Source organism: Arctopsyche grandis, chromosome 6 (genome assembly GCF_051622035.1).
Source record: "Arctopsyche grandis isolate Sample6627 chromosome 6, ASM5162203v2, whole genome shotgun sequence".
NCBI lineage: Eukaryota > Metazoa > Arthropoda > Insecta > Trichoptera > Hydropsychidae > Arctopsyche > Arctopsyche grandis.
In genome coordinates, this window is record NC_135360.1 from 33,709,628 (window position 1) to 33,724,990 (window position 15,363).

Sequence of the window (15,363 nt, forward strand, 5' to 3'; positions counted from 1 at the left end):
AAACTATCATGCAATCATGTTTAAGAATACATAGCCTAACTATTATTATTATTGTATTCCTTAAAATATAACATTACTGCAGTTCAAATGAATTCTTTATATATATAAATACAAGGCAATAAAAGCCCAATATTAATAGATATAAGGGAGTCGGGTACAAAACAATAGGAAATGGACTAGAAACGTATCGAAAGGGGGCAGTTCTCGTCTTCCGGTCCATTGTGTACCACTTCATAGACGACAGATCATACGAGCGATTTTCGATACCCATATACACACACACACACACACACACACATACATATATACAAGTAGACAGTTTAAAAACGCACGACCTCTCACTGTCATCGCACTCTCCTAGGGATTGTTCCCATTCGAGTGCCACAAAAGAGGGAGTGACCACTGCCATACCATTCGACTGGCATTGTGCAGATAACGGCTCTCTATAAACGAAACAATGCCGGACCTAAACAACGACGGACCTCGCACTGTTAATTAAATTTCTAGGGAGTCTGCGAAAGAACCGCCGTAAATGGGTTACCCTGTCAAAAATCGATCGTCTAATAACCCCGGCTCGTGCTTGTGAATGCGTTTTATTATATGCGTGGAAAAAAGTCGGAATGAAATTAATGGCATTTCCATTAAAGCGATACTTGCCATGACGAAAGGAGTCGCGTGTCGTCATAGGCCACGGTTCACCCCATCGCACGCCGCCAGGATGAGAATTGCAATTTTATAGGGTTAATAAATATATATCACGATCTTTTTTAGATGCAATTTAGTCTCAAGCTATGCATGAGTGTTATTTGGTACTTATTTTGCTATCATTTTGTATATGAATAAATAAAAGGAATAGTTGAAAATGAGTCTATGCTATTTCATTCGATTCTATACGATTTGCCTTTTGAACAAAATAATCATTTATTACGTTCATTGATTTAGACGAATTTAAATTTTCTTAAATTTATTTTGAACATCTGCGACTTACATTTGATACAATACAATACGATTTTAATATCAACGATTTTTTGTATCTCAACTACATAGGTAAATACGTATCTATTTTTGTAAAATTAAAAAAATGAAAGCAAAAATAATCGTGCACAGGCACAATTTTTATTTAATACATCGTATTCAACATCTTCAAGATTGTAAAAACGACGGGATAAGAGGCAAATATTTTCTTAATAGTAATCGAAAGTGAAACATAAAAAAAGTATGTAAAAAATGACATGCTATTGAAAAGTCGAAACGTATCTGCCTTTAAATTTTCGAGGCGTCCGAATAAAGTATAGTTTGCAATAATCACGAACATACATATATTTTATATTTAAAATCTTTGAAGATTTCCAAATTCACCTGCCAATTATTATGCAAAAGCTAGCGGGCAATATGGAAATATTCTTAAGTAAAAAAAATATCATCAGTAACATCTCGAGCGTATAATACAACAAAAATTATCATAGATAAACATATAGATAATTCTGATAATTATGTAAAATATTAGTCATTGCACAACTAACGGGAATAAATAACGATCAAACACAATCAGATGCATTCTTAATAAGTACCTACATACAAAATATAACTGCGGTTATTTCAAAATATGGTTTAATTATTTTACGTGAAAATTCCTCCGTACGCAGCCTCAGCAGACGGCATTAATTTTCCCATATTTTCCGTTTCCGGTTCGGGCGCTATTTTCCACTTCCGGCGCGCCATCTTGAATACTACTTCCTTTTCCTTTTGTCTACCCCCGATTGAGCGAGGGTGCTTATAATGAACACCCTGAATACAATATTGAACTAACACAATGATATTATATATATACATATGTATACGTACATAAATACAGGGCATTGTGACATAAAACTTTTTATTAGTGTCACCCAAATCTTATCAAATATAAGCATTTTAAGATGAAAATGAACAATCTCATGAAGGCATGAGATTTAACAATAGATTTCTATAAGATAAAGTTAGTGGCTTTCAAAATTTTATTAAAACTGTTTAATAATTAGTTTAGTCAAGTATTTGTGAGAAATTTTGATGTGAATTCAGTATCAACCGCTTTTCAATTTATTTTTTATTTTTAGTGTGTGTGTTTGTCTGAAAGGACATAAGAATCCAATAATATATTTCCTACTTATTTTATTATGAAAATTTGGAATACCAACATGTATAGGTATATACGTACGTAAGTTCAAACTTTTGATAGGGTAATAACATATATAATATGTATATCTAACAGTGGTTATTGACCATTTTATATACCAATTTGATAGTGTAGCGAGTTTGTATTTAAAACTTATAGATATATTTAAATTGATTACTGACCTGTTGATACTGGAAACACTAGGAACATTATCCTGGGAGCAAATTCCTTCGGAGAGCAGCCTATCCCTGATCTCCCATGCGAACATAGTGGGGTTTTCTCTCTTGTAAGCGGCTATGGCGTCCACCACTGGCGGGGTGGCCACTTTAGGTTTACTTCCGCCTATTACACCAGCCTTAAAACTACCCGTCTCGTAGTACCTGAAAGAAGAACCGCAAACATACATGAATACAAAGCCTGTTGTTTTTTTTTAATATGAAAATACTGTTATCAACGTGTTATTCAATAAATCGCACCCTCTTCCCTCTTTTGCCATGCAATATCACTTATTTGGGCTTACAATAAAACAGAGTGTAGCTTACAACACCGCTAACTGGCTTACAATAATCCAGCACTTAAGTGTAACTCGCTTATGACCGAGCGGGGGGTAAAACACACCCCCGTACACTACCCTACGGCAATATGTCAGGGGATTGTGCTTGGAGTTTTCACGAATAGCTCCCTTTCGCTCGAAGCTCCCTCTACCCTTCCCAAACTGTTGACATTTTGGCAAAGTCGTCAAAGCGACGATGTACATATACATATATCACCGGCCGAATGCAATGCAAACAGTGGATTTATTATCTACGTGTGTATACATTGTGCGAGCTTTCAACGTATGAATATACATTTTATATAATGTAAATTCCATACATTTCCCATTACTATACTGTCAAATACCTTTGTTAAGAAAAATGATGTTCACACAAACGAATTATTGACTGCCATACCTGTTATTGTCTGAACTGAATCACTAATAGATATTCGTTCTTTTGTAATTAAGTGCGATATACAAAATTTTGGGTGCTACTTTAGTATGCGGTCTACCTTAACATATCTACTTTAGTGTGCGATCTACATTCTCGTTTTTACTTTAATATGCGGTCTCACTGTCTCGGTTCTCGCGTGTGACACTGAGACTGAATAATACCGACCCTAACAACCCAATCTTAAATGAATAGGGCCAACCTTAACTTAACCTAACCTATCCTGACCCTCAAATAAATAGGTGTTGGCTGCTAAGATGTCTTTTATTTTTAAGTTTTATTTCATTAATATTTTCACAAAAAAAACATATCTTAGCAGCCAACACCTATTTATTTAAGGGTCAGGAAGATTGGATTAATTGGGTTCAAAGTTGGCCCTATTGATTTAAGATTTCGTTAAGAGATATGTATCGGCTGGCGATATTTTGATAGAAATGCTTTGACAACATTATGGGGCGGCTGGAAGAAACAAAAATTGTAATAAACATTTCGTTGCTACGATACAAATAAAAAAAAAATAGTCGACTGCGATTCAAAGGTAGACCGCATACTAAAGTAGCACCAAATTTTGACTTTAAAATGTTCTCTGTTTTTCATTAAATAAATAGTAAAAATAATTAATAAAAATAATTAGTACAAATTTCAACAGCCACCTGTCGTAACTAATCATGTGTGTTATGCATTTTTAGCCACGCCTTAAATTCTCAGCAGCCAATCAGAGCCATTAATTTGTGGCTAATTACGTTCCACGCAACGCCATTGGTCAGTTGTTTAAAGTCCGAAATTATTTCATATAATCATACGCGTCTAAAATATACATACAATATCGATGATCGCGCAATAACGACAGTCATAAAATTTCCATCATAAGTGATATTGTATTATGGGTTGGTGGCGGTAAATTGAAAAGCATAAAAATGCAGCCGGTTAAAATTTCAATCGTTTGCGAACCATATAAGAGCGGTAACTTCAGTATAATTCAATCAGTTTTAATGGCAGTGTAATGTGTCCCCCGCGGGACCACCCGAACTACGGTCACCCCTTTTCGGGCATTGTGTGCCCTCGACGAACTAAACCAGATCCGCACAAATGCACAATAAACCATATTTGCAGAATGGTCTCGACACACACCCACTCACCCCCTTTTGTTCGAGTCAATCCATTTTACATTTTTAATTCGGCAACTTATCTCTGTATATCCATCCGACTAAGTGATCTCATTTGAAACGGTGGTTTGGACTTCCGAATGAGGCGTCTAATTACCCTATTGAGTTTTGGGTTTTTGAATTATGAAACTATACATATACTTAAATAACAATTTAGTACTTGTTCCAAGTAAAATATTACAAACTATTTTGTGACTTGAATCACTCTCAAATTCACCTTTGATCGATCAAGAAAGAGCTTCTTCCTGAATGGCTTTTGATTAAATAATATCCACAATCACTCGCTGATAAATTTATTTTTTAATTTCATGTGTTTTATTCATCTATTTTTTTAATAAATTATAAATAAATAAATATATTTTATTCAAAATAAACCAATCTGCTACATTTATACCAATTCTGAACGACAGTATTTCATATTTTTTCATATATTTTCTTTACTTCGCCAAATCAACTTATCAGAGGCTTTCTTTGAACCCTTTTGCAATCTCTTGGGTACTATTTCTTTCTAGCGCTTCTTTTCATAGAAGTTTTATCTACCTTTTATCCCACTGTCATTTCAATCTTTTCACTCGCTTCACTAGATCAGTCACACCTCTCATCCATTTGCTTCACTCTCTATCTCTACTTGCTATACCGAGCATACAATTTTCCATAGATATCTGAGTGCATTGGACTTTGTGCAATATTTAGATATGCAATGCCAAAGTTTTACATACATACATTCATACGTAATTACTGACAAAACACACTATCGAGAACGTATTTATTCAAGCAAAGCGGCATTTTTTATTTAAAATTCAAATTCAAAATTATACTCCATCTCAATTTCATGTTTAACGATCTTCTCTTCCTTATATTTTGCATATAGATATATTTATATATGCATACACACTTATATCTAAACATACATACATATGTGTGTATGAGTATAAAAATCTATCTATTTTAAACGAATTAATAATTTAATATTACTCACATAAAAACGAATCAATCAACTCTATGTAGTAAAATATTCTATTGCAATAAAATAAAACGAAAATCCGAGTACAATAATAGTATGTCGAAGCAATATGTAACTTTTTCTGAATGATAGAAAGGTCAACTCACTCCCCGGGGATGTTGTTGACGAAGGTTGAAAAGGGGACAGCAGAGAAACCTACATAAAAACACTCAAATCGTTCGATCTCAAAATATTAATTTAATTTTAGAAAACGCCAAAAATTCGAATCGATATTTTTCACCGAAATGGAATCAATCGAAAAACATCTGCATAGGAATGCAAAATCGCGCTAGTATAGAATGTGTCTATTTGGCGGTGAATATTTGAAAACCGTTTGTAGGCAGTTGAGGGGTGGATTGGAATGAATTGTCAGGAGTTCCCGGGGGAGCCAGACGTCCCCCATATATATTCCAGGGTACACTACAATAGTGAAACAACCTAATGATATTTTGCAAGCCACTCCATTTGTGACGTCCCGCTGCCGGATTGAAACGAACGACGATTTAAAAATGATGCCCCCACCGGCTTTTCGCTTTCGGGGGCAAAAAAAACCGATCCCCGGCTAAAACAATTAATTTAGGTGTAAGTTTTTCTATTTTGGTGTGTTTAGGTGGTGTATTTCAGGAAGTCGCTGTTTGGTTTTGCTTTGTTTTTTGCCGGTGTCGCATTTAAATTATTTTATAGTCCAGTTATGCGGTCGATCGTTAGGAGTTTCGGTGGCGGTAAGGTAGCGTGAAGAAGCGGCTATTGCAGTCCGACAGGAAATGACTCGACACTAAATTCTTTATCAATGAAATCGGACCAACTACGTGAGGTGTATGGTGCCTTTGTAAATTGTGAAAATAAATTTTAAAATTATTCTACAAAAAATAATTTTGATATCAATATCTGGGAAAAGTTTTTTTTTCGTATTAGTATGAGAAAATTACACAATGCTGTTTAAAAAGAAGTATCTAATCTATCAAAAAACGTAAACACGAGTCAAAACAAAATATAATTTTATAATATTAAAAATTGCCATTAATGTACATATCAAATTTAAATATAATACAACTTACGTATGAATGTACATATGTAGATATATTTTCTTGATTGTATTAGCACTAGTGTTGTGTTGTACCCGATGAAATATCATTGCATGGGTGTTGGCATATTAAGTTATAAAATAAAATTAATAAAAGTGACGTGTTTGTCCTGCGTTCGATCCGCACGTGGTCGAATTCTTTTCTAATACCTTTTAAATATATTTAATTGTTTAATATGAAAAAAATGGTATAAACTACCTACATACCTATGTATATATAAACAATATAAAACACTGGTAGAAAAATTAATTAATAATTAAATAAATTTTCAATAGATGGCGGTAAATTCTCAGAGATTTAGCATCGTTTATTTGCCTAAAGGAAACATTTTGAAGTTCTTTTTTTGTTATTATATCTTCGTATACGTTTTAGTAATACCTTTTAAGTATATTTAATTCAATTTAATATGTATTTATATTTAATATGAAAAAAAAATTGTAAACATGACCTACCTACCTACATATACATATATAAACAATATAAAACACCAATAGAAAAATTGTTTAATTAATTAGACAAATTTTCAATTGATGGCGGTATAGTATCAGAGACTTAGCGCCGTCTATTTGCCTACAGGAAACATTGGTAGCAAACAGTATATATAGATATATAGAAGTTTTTTTCTTTTGCTATTCTATGAATACGTTTTGTTGGCAGTAGTTTAGCGCTGACCTACATATGTATGTCAAATCGAAACAACTATTGTTGTACGGCAAGCGTTAACTCAGACAGACAGACAGACAGACAGAGAGAATAGCGATATTTTGTATATGATAATACAAAATAAATACAAGCATTTTTATAAAAAAAATACAAAATTTAATAATAGCTGAATCTCTCGGAATTTCCTAGGATAAAAGGAAAAATATTAAAATTTGGAGAAAAAAATTAAACCTTTTCGGAAAATTTGATATTGTATATGGTACACAGTATGAATTGGAGTAGATTTGCATTAAACAATTAATTTAACAGATATTCATCTTTCTATTGTAATTGCTAATAATATCGAGTGAAAATCTAGGCGAAAGCTGTGTTAATATTCAATATTTAAACGGGTAATAATTTTAAATAAATTTAATAATGTAACTTATAAATCAATATACTCGCATTTCATACAAAAAGAATGCTTTCGATCAAGTTGTCTCTTATTGAAATTTATTTGGTGCGTCAACATTTTTAATTTAATACAACTATGATCGGAAATTTAATATTCATCGAAATGATTTTCGATTCGCCCATCTTTTGACTGCACCTCGTCCATCCGCCACGGTGTACGCGAGCTAGTAACATTCGACTACACCATTTTTTCCTATTAATTTACTCACTTTTCGACACTTTTTACTATCGATCACTCACTCACTCGCCTTATTGGAATTACGGTTTTTACGACAAATCGAGTTAGAAATCCGAGTCGCGCCGTTCGGATTGAATCGAATTCAATGATATATAAAATAATCGATTAGTTTTAAATACTTAAACAATGTTTACACAGCCCCCATACAACCGTGGATCGACACCGAAAGAACCAAAACCCAAAACCAAACCGATCATCGAAGGTGTACACAAATCAACACGAAATTCGATATAAGCCTATGTATAATATAATATGTAGGTTCGAGTCAAGGGTTCTCGTTCGTATTCACGCCATGAAATATTTCATTGTGTTCGTATTTAAATCTTATTTTTTTTTCGTTCTATTCCAGTGTTGTGAAGCGTCGTTTGGCGCCAATTGTCGTTGAGACCGGAAGTTCACAAGCGAAGGGACGCGACCGCCATTGTGGACCGAATGTTGCCAACATCCTGTCCACATCTACCCACCGACATCTTCACATACATACAATATAACACACGGTATTGTACGCGCTGAGCTCAAGTACAAATTTTCGCAATCTTTCGCAAAAATGTAAAAAAATAAATACATATACATATATATCTACATATTTTTTCATAAATCGCGCCCCACCGTTTGACTAGCGCGTCTCTCCGTCATAAGAACGGTATTGTTTCACTCGGCCGTCTCGCTTTCTACACCTGCTAGTTACCTAGCAAACTAGGAAAGTCTACACCCAGAAGACGGACGGACAGACAGGCGGCCTGCCCCACAATAACGACCATCCTACAAAATTTCACCTGATACATATTTTATATTAAAATTAAAACGTCGACACTGCATTCAATTCATCAAAGTCAACAACAAAATATACTGAAAGTTTAAATTCAGTGATAATCCGAGCTATTTTCTTACGTACATACATATGTGAAGAAGAAATTTTAAAGTTTTAGTTCAAAAATATGCAGTTCATACTTATGTAGTTACATATATCAGTATGATCAATAATGAATAATTAAGAAATTGGATCGTTCATAAGCCAAGCTATCTACTTACATATATGAAGATGCAATTTTAAAGTTTTAGTTCAAAAGTATGCAGTTCATACTTAGTTATATCAGTATGATTAATAATGAATAATAAATAAATTGGATCGTTCATAAGCCAAGCTATCTACTTATATGACGAAGCATTTTTAAAGTTTTAGTTCAAAAATATGCAGTTCATACTTATGTAGTTAATTATATCAGTTCTAAAATAAGCAGTTCATACTTAGTTACATATCAGTATGATCAATAATGAATAATTAAGAAATTATATCGTTCATAAGCCAAACTATCTATTTATATGAAGAAGTGATTTTAAAGTTTTAGTTCAAAAATATGCAGTTCATACTTAGTTTATATCAGTATGATCAATAATGAATAATAAAGAAATTGGATCGTTCATAAGCCAAGCCACATATCTACTTATGTATATGAAGATGCAATTTTATAGTTTTAGTTCAAAAATAAGCAGTTCATACTTAGTTATATCTAGTCACCGGAGCCTGAGGGGGCCGTCTATTGTTCAAAGGTTGTAAATGCATTGTTAAAGGATTGCCGAACAATGGATAGCACTGTGACTATCCTACCTCTAGTTATATCAGTATGATCAATAATGAATTATTAAGAAATTAGATCGTTCATAAGCCAAACTATCTAATTATATGAAGAAGTGATTTTAAAGTTTTAGTTAAAAAATATGCACTTCATACTTAGTTATATCAGTATGATCAATAATGAATAATTTAGAAATTGGATCGTTCATAAGCCAAGCTATCTACTTACATATGTATATGAAGAAGCATTTTTAAAGTTTTAGTTCAAAAATAAGCAGTTCATACTTAGTTATATCAGTATGACCAATAATGAATAATAAATAAATTGGATCGTTCATCATACATATAAATACTGTACAAAATCGTTTAGTTAAAAGAATTCAATGAACAAGAATCATATTTTGTTCATTACATGTTTTATAATAAATTGATATGCAATAGTAAGAGGCGAAGCTCGTAGCTTGCACAACAGTTTCCATTCGGAAAACGTGGAAATTCATCGATTACTTTTTACTCATTTTTTATGCTTTGTTTAGTTTTGCAATTTAAAATGCCGGTAGTGCACTACCTCCTCTTTATATATGTAATGTTTTGTAAAATACCATTCGCTAAATGATTATTGAAACATGTTTCACATCAAAAACCAAAATACTCTCAAGTATATTTTAATGCATAAAAGAAAATTTATAAAATAAACCCCTTATGTATTATATTTTAAAATTAAACTTTAATTTTAAAATATATTTCACTGCGTATAAATACTACTCAACCTATTTTGGGCAGTTGAAAGTTAGTAAAAAAAGTAGAAATTTGAAGTTTTTCTGATCATTTTATAGCTATTGTTAGATAGTACACCAAAATTAGTATTTCTCAATTATTAAAAACTCTAGATTTACATTGAAGACAAACAAACAAACGTACATATCCTTATTCTTTATATCAAAAGGATTTAAAAGTTTCACTATTAAATTTTCCTACAGTTTTTAAATTTACCTACCTATATCTATTTACATACATTCACTAACTTGATTAATATGATTTTTACATTGAATCATTTCAGCAGCTACTTAGTTTCTAAACAGACCAATTTCTAACATACAATATTTTCATCCCTTTAAATGCCAAATTCTATTAATAAAATCGAATGTTATTGAAAGGGTCAGTTTAAATGATATTGCCACAAACTTCATATGACTTCATAGACTTAAAATCAATGTTTAGACATTATATCGATTGAAACAACATATATCTATATGTACCTATATACATATATATTTACTTTGCCTATACACTGAACACTCGATCCAATTATAATAAACATAGATAATGTGAGCAATTATTTCTCTCCACGTCTTACCATAGCTAGTATAGCATAAAATTCTGGGAAGCCACTGATTTTTTTTATTATTAAATTATATTTACTGTAAAATGTGAACTATGATTACGTACAATACATGTGCGCCGCATTTCGTTTTACATTTTATATAATTTTTTTGTTTAAGATAAATCCAAAAGGCTTCGTTGCGTGACGGCGCGTGCACACTGTAATGTTAACTAACTACATAACGGGTTTACTAACATACGTATATAAAAAGAAATTATTCACACACACACACACACACACACGCTGGTAAGTAAAATACACGGTGTTCATTAAAAGAAGATTTACACCATTTTAAAAATATGAAAATGGACGAACGAGCAAACGATTAGACCAATAAATTGATCGTGTAATTCGAAAGGCACATTCGAAGACTTGAATTGAGTTTCGCGTACGGAAATACTCAATTATTTTTATAAAAAAAAAAAAAATAAATAATGTTATTTTAAATATTGCGAAACCTTGATATTTGCAGATCGCACTGTCAAGATTCCAAAATATTTAGACGAAAAAAAATAAGTATTGTGTGCATTATGATGTGATGACTCAGCGGAACTGAATGATAAGATCATAATAATTTAAGATATTTTTGATAATAAAATCATTCGAAAACTTTGTGCACATATAAATATAATTAAAGAACTTAAATATGTTAAAAAAAATAATGATATTTACATTTTTTTATTTAAAAAAAAATTGTATGCAATTGTATGAGAGTATTTTCACAAAATATTTGCAACTTTAATACGATTAATAATATAAACATATATCTTTATATACCTGAACTGAGTGGTGGCATATAAAAATATCTTTATATTACCAACGCACAGTTCAAAAGTTCTATTTTGTTCGCATATCTCAAATAAAAAGTGTGTTGCGGAATAACACAATCTCAATTAACAACATGGCCGTGCGCAACTCGTTCCGTATTTAAATGAATTCGTTTACATTTTTTTTCATTTTAATTTATTATCTTAACGGATATCTGCGGCTATCCGTCCGTCACGATCTACACAGAATTACCCCCGCTCTCCCCCTAACCCGCCCTCCCCATTCAGGTACAGTTAATTTGCGTAATTAATGACCAAGAATAAAAAGAACCAAAACCATTATGCAAAATCATTCAATACCGAGAAATGTTTAATTCATTGAAAATTTTGTTTAGCAAATCTCTTCGACAGTTGTCCGTCTATAAAAAAAATGTTGAGAATCGCATCGATTCGGAAGAACGATCGACGAAAAATAATACTTATGTATGAAAAATGCAACGTAACAATATCTGATAAGGTTTGTACATACGTAACACAATTTAATAACTGATAATGAATACCGTTTTTTTTATTTTGTAACTCGATTGCAATGTTGTAATAAATTGCAATCGTCTTTTTAATGCATTACATAAATTATTGAATGCATTCCTATTTCCGTAAATCACTTTTCACTTTTCTGCTGGGCAGAAAAAGGCACTTTTCTGATTTGCTGGGCGACTCCTGCTCTCCCTCCCTTCATTTTTGATAACTACATATCACACAAACCTAAGCTAGTTCATATCTAATATACATATATACAAAATGTGTATGTTTTGCGTTTGATAGTTTCACTTTTGTAGTATGTAGTGTAAAAAAATTTTCATTTAAAAACACCAAAATGCTATTCTAATTTCACTCGACTCTTCATCCCCTTTTTCTTACTTCCAGACATGTTGAAAATTGATGCACAAACATGTACATCAGTGTTCGCCAAGTGAGCTGTTTTCGGGCGTAATTTATATTTTAGGTGTAAACTTATTTTGACGAACGAACGCCAGTCGAGAAACTGATATTGTTTTCGCATATTTTGGAAAGAAATTAACTGCAATGAAAACTTATGGAATTTTAGTACCTGCTTTAGTACCATTCATTAAGACTATTTTTGCATGCAACTACCATTAACTAAACACAATCTACTTTAGGTCATCGACTTTAGAGAGTCTTTAATTAATATTATGTATTAGATGTATTATGAGCATTTATAAGAATTGTAAATAGGTTTTTGAGCTATTTTTCCTATTATGCTATACATTAACATTAGAATAATATAATACTATGATTACTAACCAAGTTAAATTAAAACTGTAAAATAGAAAATGATCAGTAGATCAATAGCTATTAAAATGTGAACATAATTTAGTTATAATAAATAGCATTTAGATATCAAAAAATAAAAAAATACCCTCAAAGGAGCCGAATAGCTACAATAAAAACAGGAAATAATGTTTTATACGGATGGACCGATATTCTTGCAAAAGTAGATATTCCAACAAAGAGAAAAAGAAAACGAAAATGTTATCCAAAAAATTTAAATTGTTATTGATTCATTTTATGACAATACATAGTACTTGTTTATTTAGTTTATGGTGATTTATTTTATTAAAATATATATTAAACATTGAAAACCCCTGTCAACTGCATCCATAGAAAAAAAAACCAATAAGATAAGCTTATTGTAAAAAACTAAATGTATGTATGCTTATTGTAAGGACTGAGGAGATATACAGTGAAATGTCAGATTTGACATATTTGGCCAAAAATCAATATATATATCGTGTATTACATTACATGAAGCTAGACGCCAAATTTGAAATTAATATATACCTATGAGAGTTAAAACTATAAATATTTAAATATTAGAGATAACGAGAACCTACAGAGCAAATTTTATAAAATATAGAGTGAATTATAGGCGTTTAAATAATTAAAATCTTATATAGCCATATCAAGGCGAACAGGTTGGAAGACACGGGACGAACGCTTATTAAACGTCAGGAAGGTTTACGGGCCCCGTTTTTAAAACGCGTTGTATACGATATTTTATCTCCAACGTAATGGCAGACGATACATTAACGTGTATTGATGACCAACATGAGCAATATGGCAAAGTATGAAAACGATCGGATAAGAGATAAAAATGACCACTAACACGAAAGCCATGTGAAACGTAAAGGAGGTGTGTAAAAATGAACTAAGCCCAAATATAGCTCGCGTGGCGAACACTGATGTACATAGATAGCTTGAAAACAAATTTTAAACTGATCTAAAGACTAGTTAATTGAATCGATAACACTTTAGAGAAGAGTTTAGATAGAATTTTACCTCGATAGTATCTTGGAGACGCATCCGTGTGATACCCTCAGCTGTCTGCTGATGTCACACGGCCTCACACCATTGTGAGCCAACTCAACGATCCTTTGCCTGACAACATCAGGCAATGGACGGCCGTTGACGAAAACGCCACCGAGTTGATTCACTCCCCCGTGACCTGGAAAACAACATGAAAAAATCAATTAAAAAATAAAAAACCAAAAATAAAATCCGAAAATAGCCTACATATACACACATTACACGTCGGACCTTTTAAAGCCGAGTTGCGATTATTACGAACGCGATAAATCCGCGTGGGATGGGATTTTACGACGTAGAAAAGAGACAATGTCGTTTCGCATAATGGGGTGGGTCGTTTCGCGCTTTTTTAAATAAGCACTGAAGTGTCTTATCTGTGTGTTTCGGGCGCGCATTTTCCCTTTTCGGGTTTTGGTAAATTACGCTCTAAGGTTTTCCCCGCTAATGAGATCCGATTGCGAGCGAGAAGACCGAGACGTACTTGTGTATAATAATATGATGCGAAAGAAACCCTTAGATGTTCCCCTTCTCGTTCCGAAACCCCATAAAGAACCCCACGTTTTCTTGATCGTTGAAAATTTTAGATTTAAAGCGATGAATAGATTTCCTAGCATTATTTTAATACCTTTATTTTATACGGTTCTGAGTAAAAGATTTTCGATTTAATTTGAAAGACAAAATGTTTAATTGCATGTAATTTTTACAAAATGCCTCTAATGGCTAAAATGAAGAAAACTAACCACTAATCAAAAACGGTATACATAAAAACTTTTAGGCAGATATCAATTCCAAAAATTTTACAGTTTCTGTTCACAATTTATTAGAATTCATCTTATATGTCAATATGTATGTATCTATAGTTTTGTAACTATTAAGTATTTTTATGATTTTACGATATTTTTTCATGATACTATTATATTTCCTAATAATTGTTATTATTACTTTTGTTATGCTAGCTTTAAATTGTATGTTTTTATATATAGTCTGTTTCTAGTATTTAAATTGATCTTTATTAAAAAAATATTTCTAAAAGAAATATATAAAATGCTAAATATGCTAAAACTAAATTTTCCTTTGGCATAAACGCTAAAATTTGAAGAAAAATTAAACATAGTTTGTGAATATAATATAGTAAGGAAGTGGAGATTTAATATGACAAAAAGGTATCTATTATATGTATGTATATATAAAATTGAATCCTTTCTGGTTTTCAAATAGACTATCAATGGCAATGATAAAATAAGCGAGTCAGTTCTATGATACATAAACGGAAGTTTCATTGATTTGAACTTGAATTAATAATATTTTTATGCATCAGAATGGCATAGTTTAAATCCTAGTATTACAGACAAATTCTAGAAGAAAATATTATCTACTGCATGAAATGTTATTAATATGATATTTTCAATAAGACAGTTTGCAATAGTTGATGTAAACAAATGTTCAAAAAATATTTTCCAGCTTCACTCGTTACAATTTAATTAAATTAATTATAGATT

General features: G+C 31.8%; 1 protein-coding gene across 3 annotated transcripts in view; it reads right to left on the reverse strand.

Moving 5' to 3' along the window:
- The window catches only part of sv (paired box protein shaven), a 108,703-nt gene that overhangs the window by 25,288 nt on the left and 68,052 nt on the right, over positions 1 to 15,363 (reverse strand). For all 3 annotated transcript variants that reach the window (XM_077432284.1, XM_077432283.1, XM_077432286.1), the window contains 2 exons: positions 13,838 to 14,003; positions 2,338 to 2,535 (listed from right to left, as the gene is read on the reverse strand). In XM_077432284.1, the coding sequence (XP_077288410.1) occupies positions 2,338 to 2,535; positions 13,838 to 14,003 (364 nt within the window). The remainder of the gene's footprint in view (positions 1 to 2,337; positions 2,536 to 13,837; positions 14,004 to 15,363) is intronic.